This window comes from Salmo salar, chromosome ssa14 (genome assembly GCF_905237065.1).
Source record: "Salmo salar chromosome ssa14, Ssal_v3.1, whole genome shotgun sequence".
Lineage (NCBI taxonomy): Eukaryota > Metazoa > Chordata > Actinopteri > Salmoniformes > Salmonidae > Salmo > Salmo salar.
Genome location: NC_059455.1, coordinates 69,886,599 through 69,910,932, shown reverse-complemented (window position 1 = coordinate 69,910,932; position 24,334 = coordinate 69,886,599). Strand labels below are relative to the sequence as shown.

The 24,334-nt window shown below is 39.8% G+C and overlaps 1 protein-coding gene and 1 non-coding gene across 3 annotated transcripts; both read left to right on the top strand.

Annotated features, from left to right (window-relative positions):
* Positions 1-7,412: 7,412 nt before the first annotated feature.
* Positions 7,413-24,052, top strand: LOC106570212 (alpha-N-acetylgalactosaminide alpha-2,6-sialyltransferase 1). 2 transcript variants are annotated; one of them, XM_014142298.2, is made up of 9 exons: positions 7,413-7,584; positions 8,480-8,693; positions 8,825-8,990; positions 16,060-16,219; positions 17,347-17,485; positions 18,196-18,299; positions 18,601-18,684; positions 21,424-21,523; positions 21,804-24,052. In XM_014142298.2, the coding sequence occupies exons 1-9, from the start codon at positions 7,481-7,483 to the stop codon at positions 22,014-22,016; spliced, it is 1,284 nt and encodes a 427-aa protein (XP_013997773.1). In that variant the 5' UTR covers positions 7,413-7,480; the 3' UTR covers positions 22,017-24,052. The 2 variants fall into 2 exon arrangements, with proteins under 2 accessions (XP_013997773.1, XP_045550701.1); XM_045694745.1 differs by lacking the exon at positions 18,601-18,684.
* LOC123726957 (U6atac minor spliceosomal RNA) lies at positions 18,708-18,791 on the top strand. Its single transcript, XR_006759063.1, has one exon. It is a non-coding gene; the product is annotated as a U6atac minor spliceosomal RNA (small nuclear RNA).
* Positions 24,053-24,334: the final 282 nt, after the last annotated feature.

The window sequence follows — 24,334 nt, the reverse complement described above, 5'->3', positions numbered from 1 at the left end:
TAATCCTAGTAAAAATTCCCTGTCTTAGGTCAGTTAGGATCACCACTTTATTTTAAGAATGTGAAATGTCAGAATAATAGTAGAGAGAATGATTTATTTCGGCTTTTATTTCTTTCATCACATTCCCAGTGGGTCAGAAGTTTACATACACTCAATTAGTATTTGGTAGCATTGCTTTTAAATTGTTTAACTTGGGTCAAACGTTTCAGGTAGCCTTCCACAAGCTTCCCACAATAAGTTGGTGAATTTTGGCCCATTCCTCCTGACAGAGCTGGTGTAACTGAATCAGGTTTGTAGGCCTCCTTGCTCGCACACACTTTTGCAGTTCTGCCCACACATTTTCTATAGGATTGAGGTCAGGGCTTTGTGATGGCCACACCAATACATTGACTTTGTTCTTAAGCCATTTTGCCACAACTTTGGAAGCATGCTTGAGGTCATTGTCCATTTGGAAGACCCATTTGACCCAAGACCCAAGTTTTAACTTCTTGACTGATGTCTTGAGATGTTGCTTCAATATATCCACAATTTTCCTTCCTCAGGATGCCATCTGTTTTGTGAAGTGCACCAGTCCCTCCTGCAGCAAAGCAGCACCCACAACATGATGCTGCCACCCCCATGCTTCACGGTTGGTATGGTGTTCTTCGGCTTGCAAGCCTCCCCCTTTTTCCTCCAAACATAACCATGGTCATTATGGCTAAACAGTTCCATTTTTGTTTCATCAGACCAGAGGACATTTCTCCAAAAAGTACGATCTTTGTCCCCATGTGCAGTTGCAAACCGTAGTCTGGATTTTTTATGGCGGTTTTGGAGCAGTGGCTTCTTCCTTGCTGTGCGGCCTTTCAGGTTATGTCGATATAGGACTCGTTTTACTGTGGATATAGATACATTTGTACCTGTTTCCTGCAGCATCTTCACAAGGTCCTTTGCTGTTGTTCTGGGATTGATTTGCACTTTTCGCACCAAAGTACGTTCATCTCTAGGAGACAGACCGCATTTCCTTCCTGAGAGGTATGACGGCTGCGTGGTCCCATGGTGTTTATACTTGCGTACTATTGTTTGTACAGATGAACGTGGTACCTTCAGGCGTAAGGAAAATTCTCCCAAGAATGAACCAGACTTGTGGAGGTCTGCAATTTGTTTTCTGAGGTCTTGGCTGATTTCTTTTGATTTTCCCCTGATGTCAAGCAAAGAGGCACTGAGTTTGAAGGTAGGCTTTGAAATACATCCACATGTACACCTCCAATTGACTCAAATTATGTCAATTAGCCTATCAGAAGCTTCTAAAGCCATGACATCATTTTCTGGAATTTCCCAAGCTGTTTAAAGGCACAGTCAACTTAGTGTATGTAAACCTCTGACCCATTGGAATTGTGATACAGTGAATTATAAGTGAAATAATCTGTCTGTAAACAGTTGTTGGAAAAATGACTTGTGTCATGCACAAAATAGATGTCCTTACCGACTTGCCAAAACTATAGTTTGTTAACAAGAAATTTGTGGAGTGGTTGAAACATGAGTTTTAATGACTCCAACCTAAGTGTATGTAAACTTCCTACTTCAACTGTATTTATGGGAGAAAATATTCTCCAACACTTTGGATCCTAATCTTGGACAGTTAAAAGACACAATGCGTCAATGCAACAAAAAAAATACATTACTAATTACTGTCCATGATTAACCTTAACCTTGTGGTTCTGTGGGTGTTTGGGCCAATAAAGTGCCAACTCAATTGTACCACTGACTAGTCTCTCATGCCCCTATGAATGGGGACACAGGGCAATAGTTTTTAATCTTAACCAGCCCCTTTTCTTTTCTTGACACAAAGTAGCAGTTTACCAGATAAGAAGTCAAGAAGATCAAAAAGTAGATTGTTGTAAGAGTGTATCACGTCCTGTGCTGGCCCCATTGTCATATCCATTCTGGATTCTGAGTGGTAAAATCATAGCTGAAAAATGCCTCTATGTATGTATATACTGTATGTGGGAATGTCTTATGTCTGTCCTACATGCTACTTTTATTATTCTCTTGTAAATGGTTCAGTGCCTATTATTTAGGCTGTGTGTAGATTGGGGCATAAAGGAAATGACCTCTACTAGATTATAGTGATAAGGAAAACAACATACAGTTTTGGCCTGTGTATTCATTTGCCTATAACTAATCAGAATTTCATTATGTTTACATAAAAAAGAAAATACTTCAAAATGAGAAGATCCTGCCATGGAAAAGACAACTGGGTGGACATAAAGTGGAAAGGAGGGGAAATAACTCACACCATGCAGCATGCAAATTTGATAGTTATATTTTCAATAATGAATGGTTAGCTGTTATGTGACAATTAGGTCAAAAACTCTATTTTATTTTTTGGTGTAGATGGCCAAGGAAGTTGCACAAAACTTTAGAACCTTCACAAAATCACATGGAGCAACTGCGAAAAGAAATGGCTGAGGATAAACTAAGCATGTCTGGGATGTAATGACATTTAATTCAAAGTAAATGTAAATTCTTTATTTTTATGTACAGTCGTACGGAGAAAATGTTTTATGAAATGTATGCATTCACTACTGTAAGTCGCTCTGGATAAGAGCGTCTGCTAAATGACTAAAATGTAAAATGTAAAAAATGTCATGGCCAAAAGTTTTGAGAATGACACAAGTATTAATTTTCACAAAGTCTGCTGCCTCAGTTTGTATGATGGCAATTTGCATATACTCCAGAATGTTATGAAGAGTGATCAGATGAATTGCAATTAATTGCGAAGTCCCTCTTTGCCATGCAAATGAACTGAATCCCCCAAAAACATTTCCACTGCATTTCAGCCCTGCCACAAAAGGACCAGCTGACATCATGTCAGTGATTCTCTCGTTAACACAGGCGTGAGTGTTGACGAGGACAAGGCTGGAGATCACTCTGTCATGCTGATTGAGTTCGAATAACAGACTGGAAGCTTCAAAAGGATGGTGGTGCTTGGAATCATTGTTCTTCCTCTGTCAACAATGGTTACCTGCAAGGAAACACGTGCCCTCATTGCTTTGCACAAAAAGGGCTTCACAGGCAAGGACATTGCCACCAGTAAGATTGCACCTAAATCAACCATTTATCGGATCATCAAGAACACCAAGGAGAGCGGTTCAATTGATGAGAAGAAGGCTTCAGGGCGCCCAAGAAAGTCCCGCAAGCGCCAGGACCATCTCCTAAAGTTGATTCAGTTGTGGGATCGGGGCACCACCAGTACAGAGCTTGCTCAGGAATGGCAGCAGGCAGGTGTGAGTGCATCTGCACGCACAGTGAGGTGAAGACTTTGAGGATGGCCTGGTGTCAAGAAGGGCAGCAAATAGCCACTTCTCTCCAGGATAAACATCAGGGACAGACTGATATTCTACAAAAGGTACAGGGATTGGACTGCTGAGGACTGGGGTAAAGTCATTTTTTCTGATGAATCCCCTTTTCTATTGTTTGGGGCATCTGGAAAAAAGCTTGTCCGGAGAAGACAAGGTGAGAGCTACCATCAGTCCTGTGTTATGCCAACAGTAAAGCATCCTGAGACCATTCTTGTGTGGGGTTGCTTCTCAGCCAAGGGACTGGGCTCACTCACAATTTTGCCTAAGAACACAGCCATGAATAAAGAATGGTACCAACACAACCTCCGAGAGCAACTTCTCCCAACCATCCAGGAACAGTTTGGTGACGAACAATGCCTTTTCCAGCATAATGGAGCACCTTGTCAGAAGGCAAAAGTGATAACTAAGTGGCTCGGGGAACAAAACATTGATATTTTGGGTCTATGGCCAGGAAAATCCCCAGATCTGAATCCCATTGAGAACTTGTGGTCAATCCTCAAGAGGCAGGTGGACAAACAAAAACCCACAAATTCTGACAAACTCCAAGCATTGATTATGCAAGAATGGGCTGCCGTCAGTCAGGATGTGGCCCAGAAGTTAATTGACAGCATAGCATGCCAGGGCGGATTGCAGAGGTCTTGAAAAGAAGGGTCAACAATGCAAATATTGACTCTTTGCATCAACTTCATGTAATTGTCAATAAAAGCCATTGACATTTATGTAATGCTTGTAATTATACTTCAGTATTCCATAGTAACATCTGACAAAAATATCTAAAGACACTGAAGTGGCAAACTTTGTAGAAATTCATATTTGTGTCATTCTCAAAACTTTTGGCCACGACTGTATGCATGCATGTATGTATGCATGTATGTGGGACACAAAAAAAGGCAGTGTAGAACACCATTGCACAAAATTCATTGCTCCAATAACTTTCAAAAGATTGTTCCGAAGTTTGCCCCCCCCAAAAAAATGTATTTTCCTGTGAATTAAGTCGCACACAAATGTGTGTGTTTTCACACTAATTAAGCCACAGAAAAATGCAAAACACACAAAATCTGCTGACATACTTTTTGTACAGATTTGCACGAATTGAGTGTGATGAAAAGTATTATAGATTCCTACACACATTCCACATCAATAATAACAAAAGAAAGAGAAATAAACTTAAAGAAAAACGTATTTACAAAAAAGAAGAGAAAGAGAGCTGTTCATTCAAACCTTTTGGCTTGACTGCATCACAGCTGTCCATCCTGAAAGCCTTTATCTGTTTTGTGTTCAGCTATTCTTAATTTGAGCACACATTATGTCTATCCAATGTAGACTATAGTGGCAAGAAAAAGTATGTGAACCTTTGGAAATACCTGGATTTCTGCATAAATTGGTCATCACATTTGATCTGATCACAACAATTGACAAACACAGTGTGCTTAAATATACAAATTACAAATTATTACATTTTTCTTGTCTATATTGAATGCATCATTTAAAGATTCACAGTGTAGGTTGGAATAACTATGTGAACCCCTAGCCTAATGACTTCTCCAAAAGCTAATTGTAGTCAGGAGTCAGCTAACCTGGAGTCCAGTCAATAAGACAAGATTGGAGATGTTGGTTAGAGCTGCCTTGGTCTATAAAAAACACTCACACAATTTGAGTTTGCTATTCACAAGAATCATTGCCTGATGTGAACCATGCCTCAAACAAAAGAGATCTCATAAGATTAAGAATTGTTGACTTGCATAAAGCTGGAAAGGGTTACAAAGTATCTCTAAAAGCCTTGATGTTCATCAGTCCACGGTAAGACCAATTGTCTATAAATGGAGAAAGTTCAGCACTGTTGCTGGGAGTGGCCGTCCTGCAAAGATTACTGCAAGAGCACAGTGCAGAATGCTCAATGAGGTTAAGAAGAATCCTAGAGTGTCAGCTAAAGACTTGCAGAAATCTCTGGAACATGCTAACATCTGTTGACGAGTCTAATATACTTAAAACACTAAACAAGAATGGTGTTCATGGGAGGACACCACAGAAGAAGCCACTGCTGTCCAAAAAAAACATTGTTGCATGTCTGAAGTTTGCAAAAGTGCTCCTGGATGTTCCACAGCGCTACTGGCAAAATATTCTGTGGACAGATGAAACTACAGTTGAGTTGTTTGGAATGAACACACAACACTATCTGTGGAGAAAAAAAGGCACAGCACACCAACATCTAAACCTCATCCCAACTGTAAAGTATGGTGGAGGGAGCATCATGGTTTGGAGCTGCTTTGCTGCCTCAGGGCCTGGACAGCTTGCAATCATCGACGGAAAAATGAATTCCCAAGTTTATCAAGACACCAGTTGAAGCTCAACAGAAGTTGGTTGATGCAACAGGACAACGACCCAAAACACAGAAGTAAATCAACAACAGAATGGCTGCAACAGAAGAAAATATGCCTTCTGGAGTGGCCCAGTCAGTCCTGACCTCAACCTGATTGAGATGCTGTGGCATGACCTCAAGAGAGCAGTACACACCAGACATCCCAATAATATTGCTGAACTGAAATAGTTTTGTAAAGAGGAATGGACCAAAATTCCTCCTGACCGTTGTGCAGGTCTGATCTGCAACTACAGAAAAGATTTGGTTGAGGTTATTGCTGCCAAAGGAGGGTCAGCCAGTTATTAAATCCAAGGGTTACTTACTTTTTCCACCCTGTACTGTGAATGTTTACACTGTGTGTTCAATAAAAACTTGGTTTTTTACCTTTATTTAACTAGGCAAGTCAGTTAAGAACAAATTCTTATTTTCCATGACAGCCTAGGAACAGTGGTTTAACTGCCTTGTTCAGGGGTAGAACAACAGATTTTTAATTTGTCACCTCAGGGATTTGATTTTGCAATCTTTCAGTTACAAGACCAACGCTCTAACCACTAGGCTACCTGCCGCCCCACCACATGAGAACATAAACATGTTTGTGTGTTTGTCTATTGTTGTGAGCTAGATGAAGATCAGATCAAATTTTATAACCAATTTATGTAGAAATCCAGGTATTTCCAAAGGGTTCACATACTTTTTCTTGCCACTGTATGTACACAACATGGGGCTGTACTTTTGCTTAGACCCGGCAGACCTGGCACAATTAGCCACTATGCTAAGTATGACCAGCTGAGCACAAAATTATATCCGGCAACAGAATTCTGTATCAGGCAATTAAAATCGTCAGCGTAGTTGGACTTGATTCAACACTTTTTCACGAAAGTGTCCAGAAGTCCACCAGCACGTTCTGAAAATCAAACTACGTAGATCACAAGAGGTATGTTACTGGACGAATATTTCATGGCATAGAGCGCCACACAGATTGGGGTGTTTTTTCTCTCCTTTGAAATATACAATTGCATTTATTGTGTTAGTGTGTTGAGAAGGGAAGTGCATTCAAGTGCAGAAGGTGTAGGTGCATTTTAGAGATTTAGGATGATTCATATCATACCTTATGAGTGTGTTCCTATTGAGAGGTTTGCGAAAAATTGTAGTTTCAAGAGCATCACCATCGCTTTAAAAAAATTGTACGGTTGAGGAAATTTACAGATGAAAAAATAGAGTTGGCCTTAAAAAAGGGAATATAATGCTCCAGATAAAGGTTCTGAATGACACACTTTCATGTTTACAACATCTATAGACCTTCATCGCTATACTGAAAATGACGTATTTGGGTGTTTTTGGAGCCTTTGTTCATGTTTTATCTGTGCCTCTGCAACTGTAGAACGAGCATGAAAAAGTCTATCGCTGGTGGATAAGTTTCTCAAATCAAGGTGAAATTGTAAAAAAAGTGTCTGTACACTTCTTTAACATGGCATTTACCTTAAAAATAGAATTATGTTCATTAAAAAAGGGAACTTGTCCTTTAATTCAAAGGTTCTTTATCGGGCAAGAGTTCTCCATGGACCTTAAGCACCGAGGAAGAACCATTTAAGAACCTTTATTTATTTCTGTGTTGGCTGGCACAACTGTGCAACCAGGCACGTGCCCAAAAGGGGCAGGAGAGAGGTATAAAAAAACAAGTCAGCACATCCCACCATGACCATACACTTCTTAAGAAGATGTTTATAGTCTCTGTCTAAACTATACCTAGGCAGATCCTTTCTCAATCTCTATCTTGAACATGAGAGCCCAATTCCGGGGAGTTCTCACCTTGGCACTCATGGTCGCCGTGTGTGCATTGCTCTATGTGCTTCTGTATGGACAAATCTCTGATCATAGCGTCAGGTATGTATTCTGCACCAACAAATAGCAATATATCTGACTTGTTTAGTTAGTCAATGGATGGTATTTAGCCTTTAAGATTACACATTGTGGGGGACATTCACAACAAGGATAAAAACTCACAAATAAAACTCAAACTCAATAATATTTTTTTCTTGTTCCAATTGTTGTATTTGATGCCTATTTGAGGCATTTGACCACATAATTATGAATGAAAATTTGTTAATTACAGTGCACATATTACTGTGTAATTAAGTATATTCATTCTTACACTAATTGCACTGTACAGCAGTAACCCTAACCCTGCAGTGTACTTAGTGTAAAAATGATTGATTACAATACTTGTTAAACTGTACTTGCATTAATACTTACAAATTAATAATGGCATGTAATAATGTATAATAATTATTACTGTTTGATTTGATCATAATGTCCCAAAAAAGAGGTGAAATTATCAAGGTAAACTGATGTTTTCTGATACTTTCAAAATACGTTTGTAGCCCAACATTTTTCTGTATGGTTTTATCTGAAAATATATATTTTTTAACATTGAAGTGCTAGTAAAATATTGTCATTATTGTGTGTATGGATTCTATCGTTCTGTTGATAGAATCCTAGATTTACATGACATCAGTGCATGACAAAGTGAAAATTCGACCTCAGTGGAAGTTAGGATTTACCTCTGTAGGCTGTTAAAATTGACCGGCTAAAGGGACATTTTACCACTTTTTGACATCATATTCATAATTTCTTCGCACCATGACAGTGTTTCAATGTAACCTATAAATCTGAATCTAAAATTGTATAACTGAAAAAACAAAGATGTTCTGTATTCAATAAGATAAGAAGAAAACATCATGAGAAAACCCCCTATGATGTCATCTTTTATATTGTTTAGCTATTTTCAAAAACTACAACTAGTTCCTCGGGGAGGGCGTCTCCATGAAATGAATTGCCCTTGTAAAAATACAACAAGAGATGTCTTTACGGCTGGATCCGGGTCTGCACACAAGGAGACCCCCATGCTCTGGCTGCAAAAAAAGGACTTCAAGCAATATCCCATCTGGGCTTCTGAGGATGTTTATGTCCGGGACAAGCAAAAGAGGCAGATGGTAAGCCTGTGTGTTTTAGAGTATACAGTCACTGGTCAAGGATATGCAAATCATTCCCAAACATCCTAGATAAACTGTTCGTGTGTGTGTGTGTGTGTGTGTGTGTGTGTGTGTGTATGTGTGTGTGCCAGACCTGTCCCCAGTCTCTGAGGAACTCCCAGAACACAGGCTTCAAGCAGGCCTTTATACCAGACATCCAGATGTACCTCCACGGAGAACTACTCAACCAGTCAGAGTGGAACAGACTAGCCTACTTCAATAACCCCTTTGGCTTTATGGACTACACAAACTACACAGGTGTGTGTGTCCAGGAGTAGAACTACCCTTTGTCAGGCAGCTCAGCTTATAGAGCCAACTCCCTCTCCAGCTGTGTAGACTTTTGATAACGAGACATAATGACACCTACTTTCCTTATTTACAGTGCCTTTGGAAAGTTTTCAGACCCCTTGACTTTTTCCACATTTTGTTACGTTACAGCTTTAATCTAAAATGGATTAAATAAAGAAATACATTTTTAAAAAATGTTTTAAATACAAAAATACTGAAATACCTTATTTACATAAGTATTCAGACCCTTTGCTATGAGACTCTATATTGAACTCAGGGGTGCATCCTGTTTCCATTGATCATCCTTGAGATGTTTCTACAACTTGATTGGAGTCCACCTGTGGTCAATTCAATTGATTGGAAATGATTTGGAAAGGCACACACCTGTCTACAGTTGAAGTAGGAAGTTTACATACACTTAGGTTGGAGTCATTAAAACTCGTTTTTCAACCATTCCACAAGTTTCTTGTTAACAAACTATAGTTTTGGCAAGTCGGTTAGGACATCTACTTTGTGCATGACACAAGTAATTTTTCCAACAACTGTTTACTGACAGATTATTTCACTTATAATTCACTTTATCACAATTCCAATGGGTCAGAGGTTTACATACTCTAAGTTGACTGTGCCTTTAAACAGCTTGGGAAATTCCATAAAATGATGTCATGGCTTTAGAAGCTTCTGATAGGCTAATTGACATAATTTGAGTCAATTGGAGGTGTACATGTGGATGTATTTCAAAGCCTACCTTCAAACTCAGTGCCTCTTTGCTTGACATCAGGGGAAAATCAAAAGAAATCAGCCAAGACCTCAGAAAACAAATTGCAGACCTCCACAAGTCTGGTTCATTCTTGGGAGAATTTTCTTTACGCCTGAAGGTACCACGTTCATCTGTACAAACAATAGTACGCAAGTATAAACACCATGGGACCACGCAGCCGTCATACCGCTCAGGAAGGAGATGCGTTCTGTCTCCTAGAGATGAGCGTACTTTGGTGCGAAAAGTGCAAATCAATCCCAGAACAACAGCGAAGGACCTTGTGAAGATGCTGGAGAAAAGAGGTACAAAAGTATCTATATACACAGTAAAACGAGTCCTATAACGACATAACCTGAAAGGCCGCTCAGCAAGGAAGAAGCCACTGCTCCAAAACCACCATAAAAAAGCCAGACTATGGTTTGCAACTGCACATGGGAACAAAGATCGTACTTTTTGGAGAAATGTCCTCTGGTCTGATGAAACAAAAATAGAACTGTTTGGCCAAAATGACCATTGTTATGTTTGGAGGAAAAAGGGGGAGGCTTGCAAGCCGAAGAACACCATTCAAACCGTGAAGCACGGGGTGCAGCATCATGTTGTGGGGGTGCTTTGCTGCAGGAGGGACTGGTGCACTTCACAAAATAGATGGCATCATGAGGCTGGAAAATTATGTGGATATATTGAAGCAACATCTCAAGACATCAGTTAGGAAGTTAATTGAGTGTATGTAAACTTCTGACCCACTAGGAATCTGATGAAAGAAATAAAAGCTGAAAGAAATTATTCTCTCTACCATTATTCTAACATTTCACATTCTTAAAATAAAGTGGTGATCCTAACTGACCTTAGACAGGGAATTTTTACGAGGATTAATTGTCAGGAATTGTGAAAAACTGAGTTTAAATGTATTTGGCTAAGGTGTACGTGAACTTCCGACTTCAACTATATATAAGGTCCCAAAATTGACAGTGCATGTCAAAGCAAAAACCAAGCCATGAGGTCGAAGGAATTGTCTGTGGAGGTCTGAGACAGGATTGTGTCGCGGCACAGATCTGGGGAAGGATACCAACACATTTCTGCAGCATTGTAGGTCCCCAAGAACACAGTGGCCTCCATCATTCTTAAATGGAAGAAGTTTGGAACCAGCAAGACTCTTCCTAGAGCTGGCAGCCCGGCCAAACTGAGCAATCGGGGGAGAAAGGCTTTGGTCAGGGAGGTGACCAAGAACTCGATGGTCCCTCTGACAGAGCTCTAGAGTTTATCTGTGGAGATGGGAGAACCTTCCAGAAGGACAACCATCTCTGCAGCACTCCACCAATCAGGCCTTTGTGGTAAAGTGGCCAGACGGAAGCCACTCCTCAATAAAAAGGAACATAACAGCCTGCTTGGAGTTTGCCAAAAGGCACCTAAAGACTCTGATCATGAGAAACAAGATTCTCTGGTCTGATGAAACCAAGATTGAACTCTGGCCTGAATGCCAAGCGTCTGGAGGAAACCTGGCACCATCCCTACGGTGAAACATGGTGGTGAAAGCATCATGCTGTGAGGATGTTTTTCAGTGGCAGGGACTGGGAGAATAGTCAGGATCGAAGGAAAGATGAACGGAGCAAAGTACAGAGAGATTATTGATGAAAACCTGCTCCAGGGTGGTCAGGACCTCAGACTGTTGCGCAGATTCACCTTCCAACAGGACAACGTCCCTAAGCACACAGCCAAGACAATGCAGGAGTGGCTTTGGGACAAGTCTAAATGTCCTTGAGGGGCCCAGCTAGAGCCCAGACTTGAACCCAATCAAACATCTCTGGAGAGACCTGATGATTGCTGCACAGCAACACTCCCCATCCAATCTGACAGAGCTTGAGAGGATCTGCAGAGAAGAATGGGAGGAACTCCCCAAATAGAGGTGTGCCAAGCTTGTAGCGTCGTACCCAAGACTTGAGGCTGTAATTGCTGCCAAAGGTGTTTCAACAAAGTACTGCGTGAAGGGTCTGAATACTTATGGAAGTGCGCGATATTTCTGTTTTAAAAAAAAAGTATTAGCAAACATTTCTAAAAACCTGTTGTTGCTCTGTCATTATGTGGTATTGTGTGTAGATTTATGAGGGAAAAAAACAATTTAATACATTTTAGAATAAGGCCTTATTAACCTAACAAAATGTTGAAAAAGTCAAGGGATCTGAATACTTTCCGAAGGCACTGTATCCTTTAGTACTTATCATACCTGGCTAGATCACACAATAATACAGCGTTAAAGAGGGCAGGTCTTCATTGGCTAAAGGAGTGCATTGGGCTTATTACCACCCAGCAGTAAAATTACACGTGACCATTGAGTTACGGTAATCTCCTTTTATGCATTCTGGTCATGTGTTGGTAGTACCCAACTCGCTAAACAATCATCAGGTCACTTATATTCAGGGCTCTATTGTCCCTCTAACCACTCTGACATCAATGCAAATGCAATGGAAAATCACACCAAACACTTAAAACTCACCGTGATTGATCAATTTGAAGAAAGAAGTTCAACATTAGATTGAAACTGAGTGGAAAACATGGGAGTTGTGGATGTTGTTTCAAAGCCTAACAGAAGGAAATGGACAGAGCTTTCTAAGGGGATTTATTCATTCAAAACACCTATACCCATATTAGAGGTTATGCATATGCGTAGGCCAAAACTCCTGTAATCGCCTTTGAGTATGGTCAGTATTATTATTACTGGATGTACTGGTTACCTTAATGCTACTCTTCAAACATTCTATCCATGAGTCTGGGAGACAACATATATGCCTAGGCGATGCTGTTGGTTCGTTCATTGATTGTGCAGGGCGACTTATAGAGTTACCCTACAATTATAGTGAATTTGTATTTGATTTGGAATGGCCTAATAATAGGTTTAGTGACAGAATATCTCACCACCTTGCATTTCCATCTCTTCCCCTCTCCTTCATTCCTTTCTCGAGCGCGCAAAGACAGGGACTGTCAACAGTGTAATGAAATATGTTTTGTTGTGAAAACATGTTACTATTGATGTTCCCAAACAAATTTCATTTGGTTTCCCATTTGGTTTCCTGTCCATTTAATAATGGGACATTCTAAATCAAAACTAATTTTACATATTAGTAAAGACAAGATAAAATTGAAAATATTCTGATGGGGGAACAGTGTGTACAGCCTGAGGCAAGGAACAGAGCGCAAGCTTTTTTTGCGACATTCTCAAATGCTCATTAGCCTAAAGTTACATCATGCTGCCCATTAACACTATCGTTCAAAAGTTTGGGGTCACTTAGAAATGTCCATGTTTTTGAAAGAATAGCACATTTTTCGTCCATTAAAATAACATCAAATTGATCCGAAATACAGTGTAGACATTGTTAATGTTGTAAATGACTATTGTAGCCAGAAACGGCTGCTTTTTTAAAATTGAATATCTACATAGGTGTACAGAGGCCCATTATCAGCAACCATCAATCATGTGTTCCAATGGCATGTTGTGTTAGCTGATCCAGGTTTATCATTTTAAAAGGCTAATTGAACATTAGAAAACGCTTTTGCAATTATGTTAGCACAGCTGAAAACAGCCTACACCAGTCTCAACATCAACAGTAAAGAGGGGACTCCGCGATGCTGGCCTTCTAGGCAGAGTTGTATGACATCTTCAGTTTCTTGGCAATTTCTCGCATGGAATAGCCTTTATTTCTCAGAACAAGAATAGACTGATGAGTTTTGCGAAGAAAGTGCCTTGTTTCTGGCCATTTTGAGCCTGTAATCAAACCCACAAATGCTGATGCTCCAGATACTAAACTAGTCTAAAGAAGGCCAGTTTTATTGCTTCTTTAAACACCTATGTAGATATTCATTCAAAATCAACCGTTTCCAGCTACAATAGTAATTTACAACAGTAACAATGTCTACACTGTATTTCTGACCAATGTGATGTTATTTTAATGGACAAAAATTCGCTTTTCTTTCAAAAACAAGGACATATCTTAGTGACCCCAAACTTTTGACCGGTAGTGTAGATGTTCCATAGGCATCAGCTGCTTGCTTGTACAGTATTTATGCAGGCCTGTCCACGCGAAACTTTTTATGTTAATTAAAGGTAAATTACCGTGAGACCAGCAGTCTTTCTCATGACAATAACCGGCTGATAAAATACAGCCACAGCCCTAGGTGTGCAGCCTCAGGAATATGACATAAAGAAAGAAACAGCAAGACAGAGAATGGAAAAAGCAAGTGGCTTATGCATTTGATTGCCCAAAGGAAGTCCTTTGCTTAAAGCTGCTATATGTAACTTTTTGGGTGACCCCACCAAATTCACATAGAATTGTGAGTTAAAAATCTATCATTCTTATTAAAAGCAAGTCTAAGAAGTGGTAGATCTCTTCTAAGTTTCTATTTCTATAGTTCCCTTTCTTAAGTTACATTTTTGCTTCTTTTACTTTCAGTTTTGTACAGTGGCACGTATTCATGGATGCCAAGGGAAGTCAGGCTTCCCCAAACAATTGACAAAATAAAGAAATAAAAAACTGAGTGAGCTCAACTGTGAACGGTCCTGCCACACCAAAAAACAATTATAAAGCGAAGCCAGTTTGGATTTGGCTTTCCTCCAATCACATCACATTGAGAGCAATAGTTATTGACATTGTCTTGTTTCCTAAATTAGCTATGGATGGAGGTAGGGATTTAGACTTGTTGTTTTACTTAATTCTCCATACTGGCCAAATTAGTACAATGGCAATTCTGATCCAACCATAAATTCATACATTGTGCCCCTGGCCTGAGAGGATGGAAGTTCAATATGTAGCTAGATGTAGAAGACTAATGTTAACTAGCTAACGTTGCCCATGAAAGGAAGGTAGGCTAGCGAGCAAGCATTTTAGCCAGGTAGCCTAGGACAAAAAATAAAAAAGTGTGTACTGTATGATTGTGTGATAGACCATTTCATCAACATGAAAGAGAGGAGGATGGCACTGGTGTTTCTCCACAAGTAGGGTGAGTCAACAACTTTTTTGTACTTGCACGAACAGAAATTAGAAACATGGACCGCCACATCATATTTAGCTTATGTGGATAGGACTAAATCCTTTTGGGGATCTTTTAATTGTCACTATTAGACCAAGCATAAGTGATTTGATGATGTTGAAATATTGAATTTGAAATGGTGCTGAAATAGTGGAGTTAGCTCCTGTTTTTATTTAGACTGGGTTCTAAATCAATAGTTGTTTAATAGTCAAGAAATGTCAGAAACATTAACTTGCTTGACCATGCTGTAGGTCATGTAACTGTTTGTTACATGCTATTTGCTTTGTGGACTCCACCAGACAGATGTTGTTCTCTAGTTTTGTGATGAAACAAAGGCGTGGTTGAATTTATTCTGCCACTGTGTCTTCTTATTGTCTCGGCCTTAGGCCTATATATCTCAGTGGCATGGCATATGAACTAACAAGTTATAGAGCAAAGAACGCAATTATTATTAACACAGGTTGTAATATGGCATTGTCTTCCTGGCTTGGCTTCACCAGTGATTTTACCAACACACCGCTAAGTCCACCAGCGTACACCATATTCAAACAGCTGAAAATACAATATTTTTCTTATGGAAAATATATTTTACAGCGGTTTAGATGGTACAATGATTCTCTATACCATACTTTCTTGTTTTGTCACATAAACTGAAATTAGACAAGGAAATGTCAGAGCGATTTCTGCATATTGCACTTTTAAAGGGAAACTGCAATTAAAAATGGGAAATAAAACTATTGGCTCTGGTTTCCCTTCATGTTCTGGTAATTTATTCAACCTTCGGTGCTTGTTTCTATTATCCAAGTGACTTTTGCGCATGTTAACATTTGAGCAATGTTTGACACATTTGGAATCTCTAACCTATAGGCCCTTTTGGTCAATGTCATAGTGCCTGGTATGCATGCTGGACCAGTTTGACTGGATGTTTTAACTCCATTAATCTTGGAAACTCCAGAAGCGACATGAGACCGTTCAGATCAAGTTAACTTTATTCTAAAACTGCATAAAACCGTCTTGTCTCAGCTGTTGTATCTGTACCGGGCTTAACTTTTTCCAGATTTTTACTGCAGCCTATGCAACGTAAAGCGTCAGAGTTTATTTTCATCAACGAGCCAATGGTTTATTTACTGTTTCTACTGGTATGTAGATCTACTTGGCCTTTATTATTAAGACATTGTGAATGGATTGGTTACAAAGTATTTCCAAGTTGCCCCTTTATTGAATCCCCCAAAAAGTGGTTTTGTATCTGTGTGTTTACAGAGATAAAGGCAGTGGTGGATCTGATCCCCAAGCCCAGAGAGCCCCTGCTCTTGCCACGGGGAAACCCTGGATGTATATGCTGTGCTGTGGTGGCAACAGGAGGAATACTCAACGGCTCTAGGATGGGCAAGGAGATAGATGCTCACGACTATGTGTTCCGGTCAGTGGGGCCATTGTGGTCTGTGTGTGTGTGGTGTGTGTGTGTGTCTCTGTGTGTGTTGCTGTGAGTGCATGCATCAGCACATTGCAATGTACAATAGAAACAAAATGCACCAATCAGGAAGGATAAAAAGCTAAGCTAATTAAAACAAACATGTTGATATTGACGTTTCAGCTATAACCTATTTTTGGTTCTGGATCATGACTTTGTGTTTGAAGTCAGGAGATAGACTCCCATGAGAATAAAAAGGGGATGTGAGTTTAACTCCTGGCCGTACTCCTGGCAAGCACCGGAGGTGTTTATCACACTAGGGCTTTAGTCCAAGCTGGGTGAATTACTATAACTCCAACAGGATAGTCCATATAACTTTATTTTCTACAAAGTCCTCCAGTATGATCGCTACATCAAATATTTGTTGTACTTTGTTTTATTAAGGTATGGTTACAGTATGTTTGGAATGGGATTTATTCAGCAACACACACACATAGACTTACAGTATAACACACATACATCTCAAGCGTTTAGTTTACATTGTTGCTATCTGGACATTGTCACTCTCTCTGCCCTGGAGCCACCATTTTTTTTTATCTGACAGGGTCCATTTGTGTCAGGGAGGGAAGGGATATGAGACACACACCTTTTAAGTGCATTGTGGGATTGGCTGGGATGCTGATGGGGACTGACTGGCTAGAAATGTCTGCTTGCTTAGCCTGAAGCATTGCGGGTGAATGAAAGGGCTGATGTAAACTTTTAAGGGGCAGAATGGTCACCATGGTAGCTGGGCTGCTCCACTGGTTGACCTGGTCTGACTTTGTAAAGGTTATTAAAGGATTTCGGACTGTGGAGCCTGTGGAAAACCCTGTTCAAATAGGGCTGAATGAACGACTATGAGCTCATACATAGATTAGTAGGTTGAATCGCATTAGAATGATACAGACACAGTCAGAATCTGATATTGCCAATTAGGATTAGACATGTTATAGACAACACAACTGTTATGTGTGCAACATACTTACCAGTTATCATGATCATGTCAACGTAATGGAGGTGGTCAATGTTTGTGTGACGAGTGATGACTAACCTTGCCTGTCTCTTCCTGTCTCTGTCCCCGTTCCTGTCTCTGTCAGGATGAATGGTGCCATAACCAAGGGTTACGAGGAGGATGTAGGCAACAGAACCTCGGTCTACGTTCACACCGCCCACTCCATCACCCAGTCTCTTTTCATATTCAAGAAATATGGCTATGACAGTGCACCGCATGACAAGGTAAGTAACTGAAGTGCTGCTGCTGTACTGGCATGAGACCACAGTGACTTTTTAAAGGTTCATGACTGAGATGGTATTGTGTTTTCACTGTAATGGGGAAATTTAAGATCAATAAAGTTCATATTTTCAGTTTAGAGTGCTTAACATAATGTTAAGCATATTTCTATGTTTTCCCTTTCTGTTTTACACATGATTTCCAGTGTTCTGTTTGTGACACTGGGTGCAGCTTGATGGTCACTAGACTTGAAGCTGAATGTTATGGATTGTTCTCGTATCTGTTGATAGCGATTGACGCCAGACTGGAGGTCCAAGTTCAAGGACCAAGGACATTCTGATTATTCACTGTTGGTTTGTCTTCTGTGGAACATAGTGTGGTTCTGTAGCAGATGACAAAGTCCCTGCCTTTTGTTTTGACTTCCTACAAGCCTGTCGGGCTGGTGTTTACAGAACAGTTAGCTGTCTGCTGATTAGGATATGAGGGTCTTCTCAGAGAAGGCCAGTTAGACATTTTCTCTGCTTCTCTGGTGTAGGTGTCTCCCTGTTGCAACTTGTAATAAACCGTATAGATTTTTTTATTGATTTAATCTGCGACTGCGCTGCTCTTTAGTACACATGGAAATTCCTATTACACTCACACACACTCACGCACCCACACGCAGGCATGCACACACACACACACACATACTGCTGAGTGTGCCTGTTCTGTGCAGGGTATAAAGTATGTGCTGATTCCAGAGGGGCTGAGGGATTTCCAGTGGCTAAAGGGTCTATTGGGGAGGACAACTGTCTCTGATGGACCCTACAAGAACAGACGGTAAGCCTGTGGCGTGGTCTCACACACTGACACTCTTTGCTCTCTCGACTATTCCATTGTGCCAGGCAAGCTCAGCTAAAGTCATTTTTAGATTTCAAATAGTTTTTGAACCCAGTTCTAACACACGCACGCACACACACACACACACACACACACACACACACACACACACACACACACACACACACACACACACACACACACACACACACACACACACACACACACACACACACACACACACACACACACACACACACACACACACAGCTCAGTGTTGTGTTTGCTGTCTTATCTGCAGACCGTGGATGCAATACTCAGGAGAGTTTGATGAGAACCGCTTCTATGTTCTTCACCCTGACTTCCTCAGATACACCCGTAACAGGTATAACAAACAGCGTCCAATAACAGTTGTATGAAAGGAGAGAAGGCTAGCCCTCTGCTTGAGAAGGATGCAATAGGCCCTAGTGTAGCCTAGGTGCCAGTCTGTTTCAGCTCTCTTGCCAACTCTATATGGAATTGTCTTCTCTAGCAATGACACGTTGTACAAGGAGTGAAATGGTAGCCAAACAGACTAGTACCCAGACTAGTCCTAGTGGCCTTCAACACACATACGGTTAAGGAATTGCCACCTACTTTGTGGCATATTCAATGTGGTCCATTCTGGCTCTGTTGATAGGGCACAGTGCTAGCAATCTCATGATTGTGTGTTCAATTCTCACTGGGACCACACATGTGAAACTGTATGTACGTATTACTCTAAATTGCTATGGATAAAAGTGTCTGCTTAATGGCTTATATTATTTTTAAGAAGACACACAACATGGGGCAGTTCCCATAGAAATGACTAGTATAGTAACGGCGTCAAGTCAGCTACAGTGCCTTCAGAAAGTTTTTCACATCCTTTGACTTTCTCCACATTTTGTTGTGTTACAGCCTGAATTTAACATTTATTCAATTTAGATTTTTTTTGGTCACTGGCCTACACACAATACCCCATAATGTCAAAGTGGAATTATGCTTTTTGAAAATTTTCCAAATGAATTCAAAATGAAAAGCTGAAATGTCTTGAGTCAATGAGTATTCAACCCTTTGTTATGGCAAGCTTAAATAAGTCCATGAGTACAAATTTGCTCAACAAGTCACATAATAATGAACTCTGTGTGCCTTAATAGTGCTTAGCATGATTTTTGAATGACAACCTCATTTCTATATTCCACACATACAATTATCTGTAAGGTCCCTCAGTTGAGCAGTGAATTTCAAACACATATTCAACCACAAAGAGCAGGGAGGCTTTCCAATGCCTCTCAACGCGACTTGATATTTGTGTATTTCATTTTCAATACATTTGCTAAAATTTCTAAAAACATGTTTTCACATTTTCATAGTTTATTGTGTGTAGATAGGTGAGAATTATTTTTTCATCCATTTTGAATTCAGGCTGTAACACAACAAAATGTGGAATAAGTCAAAGGGCGTGAATACTTTCGTGATCACATAGTGCATGTAGTGCAGTACTCGCTTCTCTGTTACAGTTGAAGTCGGAAGTTTACATACACCTTAGCCAAATACATTTAAACTCGGTTTTTCACAATTCCTGACATTTAATCCTAGTAAAAATTCCCTGTCTTAGGTCAATTAGGATCACCACTTTATTTTAAGAATGTGAAATGTCAGAATAATAGTAAAGAGAATGATTTATTTCATCTTTTATTTCTTTCATCACATTCCCAGTGGGTCAGAAGTTTACATAGACTCAATTAGTATTTGGTAGCATTGCCTTTAAATTGTTTAACTTTGGTTAAACGTTTCAAGTAGCCTTCCACAAGCTTCCCACAATAAGTTGGGTGAATTTTGGCCCATTCCTCCTGACAGAGCTGGTGTAACTGAGTCAGGTTTGTCGGCCTCCTTGCTCGCACACGCTTTTTCAGTTCTGCCCACAAATGTTTTATAGGGTTGAGGTCAGTGCTTTGTGATGGCCACTCCAACTGACTGATGTCTGACTGATGCCTGACTGATGTCTTGAGATGTTGCTTCAATATATCCACATAATTTTCCATCCTCATGATGCCATTTTTGTGAAGTGCACCAGTCCCTCCTGCAGCAAAGCACCCCCACAACATGATGCTGCCACCACCGTGCTTTACGGTTGGGATGATGTTCTTCGGCTTGCAAGCCTCCCCCTTTTTCCTCCAAACATAACAATGGTCATTATGGCCAAACAGTTCCATTTTTGTTTCATCAGACCAGCGGACATTTCTCCAAAAAGTACAATCTTTGTCCCCATGTGCAGTTGCAAACCATAGTCTGGCTTTTTTATCACGGTTTTTGAGCAGTGGCTTCTTCCTTGCTGAGCGGCCTTTCAGGCTATGTCGATATAGGACTCGTTTTACTGTGGATATAGATACTTTTGTACCTCTTTTCTCCAGCATCTTCACAAGGTCCTTTGCTGTTGTTCTGGGATTGATTTGCACTTTTCGAACCAAAGTATGTTCATCTCTAGGAGACAGAACGCGTCTCTTTCCTGAGCGGTATGACGGCTGGATGGTCCCATGCTGTTTATACTTGCGTACTATTGTTTGTACAGATGAACGTGGTACCTTCAAGCATTTGGAAATTGCTCCCAAGGATGAACCAGACTTGTGGTCTACAATTGTTTTTCTGAGGTCTTGGCTGATTTTCCCATGATGTCAAGCAAAGAGGCACCGAGTTTGAAGGTAGGCCTTGGAATGCATCCACAGGTACACCTCCAATTGACTCAAAAATGTCAATTAGCCTATCAGAAGCTTCTAAAGCCATGACATCATTTTCTGGAATTTTCCAAGCTGTTTAAAGGCACAGTCAACTTGGTGTATGTAAACTTCTGACCCACTGGAATTGTGATACAGTGAATTATAAGTTAAATAATCTGTCTGTAAACAATTGTTGGAAACATTTACTTGTGTCATGCACAAAATAGATGTCCTAACCGACATGCCAAAACTATAGTTTGTTAACAAGAAATTTGTGGAGTGGTTGAAAAATGAGTTTTAAGGACTCCAACCTAAGTGTATGTAAACTTCCAACTTCAACTGTACTTCTGAAATGAAACTGTGCGTGTATATGTGCTCCTCATTCGTAGGTTCATGAGGTCCGAGGCGCTGAAGGGTTCTTATTGGGCTATATGCAGACCTACTAACGGAGCATTCACACTCTTCCTGGCCCTGCACACCTGTGACGTGGTTAGTCTGCACTACTCACACACACACAAACACACACAATTTCCTTTTAGAAGTAACTTAGAAGCGAGTGCTGTACTGCACTACATCCACTGAATGTAATTACGTTGTTCTACGTAGCTGTCTTAGCGCCATGACTATGCTGAAACAGACCATTGAGTTATTTGATGGTCTTATGATGCTCTTTATTGAAATTGGGCCCTAGTTTAAAGTAGTGCACAACAGTGTAAAGGGAACATGGTAGCATCTGAGATCCTCAATCTCTCCCTCTGCCCTCTCTCAGGTGGATGCGTATGGATTCATCACTGAGGACCACAGTAAATATCCTAACTACTACGCTGAGAGGCACTCTAAAACCAGAGTCATCTTCTACGCTAATCACGACTACAACCTAGAGATCAAGACCTGGAAGAAACTACATGACACCGAGATCATCAGGCTTTATCAGAGACAGGAGAGCCCAGAGAGAAAGACAGGAAAGCCAACAGAACCATAAAACCCTGTCTCTCTGCAGAGATGAGGAAAGATACATCGACATGTATCTTGTTACAAAATAAACTAAAGACCAATGCATTTATATCAGAATAAACAATAAAATACTGGTGCCAAGTAATGTATTTAATTAAAATGCATGTATTATTCATCCCATGCCATCAGGGGCAACAGTGAGCGCTGTTACCTTCAAGTAGGTTGAAGTTTTTCTAGGGCGTTGTTGACGGAGATGGCGGATAGGTATCTGCCTCAGGTGCCAAAGGTAGCACGCTCGAATCCAGCAATTGAAAGTTGTTTTTTAGATTTTTGTTTTAAGCCTATCCCAAACCTTCACCCTTACCTTAACCATTTAATTCACCCTTACCTTAACCTTAATTCTAACATTTACAATTCAGAGTTAATGCCTAAACTTAATTCTAACACTTACAATTCAAAGTTAATGCCTAAACTTAATTCTAACATTTAAAATTCTGCGTTAATGCCTAAACTTAATTCTAACATTGACAATTCAGAGATAATGCCTAAACTTAACCATAAATACTTAAAAAGTTGATGTTTGCAACAACTTTGAAATTTTACATTTGAGAAACATGGACGGACATCTAATTCTGACTGTGAGAGCTAGCTGACAAATAGCCAATAATACTGGTGCCAAGTAATGTATTGAATTAAAATACATGTAAAATACATTTGCAAGTAGCCCCCTTTCTTTATGGTTTGTGTTAACGTTGCTTTAAAGTAATTTGTCAACATATTGTGACGTGGAATCTACATGGACAATACATTGGATTTGAAAAAAGTTTTCAACTGTTGTTTTGAGGTTGAAATTTCAACCACAGGATTATGTCATCATGGTAACCAAATTTCAACATACACAAACCTTGTATAAAATATGTTGAATGTGTACCTTTAACCCTCATGGGAATTGGCCTATATGGATAGGGCTAATGTAAACGCTTCTTACAGAAGTAAATGCTTCTTTGATCAATTATTAATTGATAGACAAGCTGGCATTAAAGCCAAACCAAGTTAGTGGCACAGATGGAACTATCAACTTCAAATGTTGATATTTGATATTTGCGTTGACAATCAAATGATTCAATAGCACTTTTGAAATACAATAAATAGCCTATAAAGCTGTTGATAAGTTAACAAATGATATGTTGAATTCACATTTGCAACTCAAACTAAAATAAATGTTAATGAATGCAATTAAACGATATTATCTCAACTACAATCCAGGTAATGTGGTTGTGCTATTAAATGAAGCACAGAGATAACACATGAATCTGTTGTATAAATAAACATAATATCTGACATTGTATTCACATTTGAACATTGCTGTGCTTTTAAATGGTTGAAAGCGCAGCGATAGAGATTTGGGTGACTAAGCCAAAAATCGAACATTGTTTTTCCATTGGAAATTGGTTGTGCTTTTAGATGGTTGAAAGCACATTGGAAACTGAATTAACTTTTCGCTGTCTTTTTGAGCGGGTGAATATAGTTTGTAATCTCATTGATCAATATCTCAACCAAATATTACCCAATTATCCACGTTGAAATGACGTGTTGTGCCCTTTGGGAAATGTCACGTTTGAGGGGTGCTCACAGCTAAAAACTAAACGCTGATATCGGGACCTTGACAGGTTTAGCAGTGAGTATGTGAACACCATGAAAACACACAAGACTGATGGCTATGGCTATGCACAACAAGTATATTATTATTCTGGCTTTATCTAGTTTTATTTGTGATATTTTATCTTGCCTCACTGGCTTGCTAACTTCCTAGGTAATCAAGCCTCCGATGACATCTGTGACGTTGTAGACGATAACCACCGAGGTAAAGACAGTTTCAAGTGGGATATTTGACGGATATTCACGCTTTCAAACCTCAATAGCTTTCAAACCACTTGAGCCACAGACTCCAAATAAGTGTCATGATGTTGGAAAAATTGCGCACAGCATTGCACAGGTCTTATTTTCACGATTTGGACATTAATTCGCTTTCTAAAGCTAATAAATGTGGACATGTGAACAGCATTTTGTATTTCTAGTTGAATTAGTTAGGGAGCATAAACAAACTTCTTTACATTCGAATTTCAATAGCTCCTTGGTCATGTGACCTACTTGACTCAAAGAAGGTTCAGAATGTCCACTGACTACCCTTCTATATTGCACACCCTTTGGTTTGTCCATTTTCATCTCACACGTTTTTACATACAATTTGTAAACTTTCTAATTTCAATAGCACCTTGGTCATGTAACCTACTGACTTCAAACAAGGTTCAGAATGTCCACTCAGTGGACCTACACATTGCACAC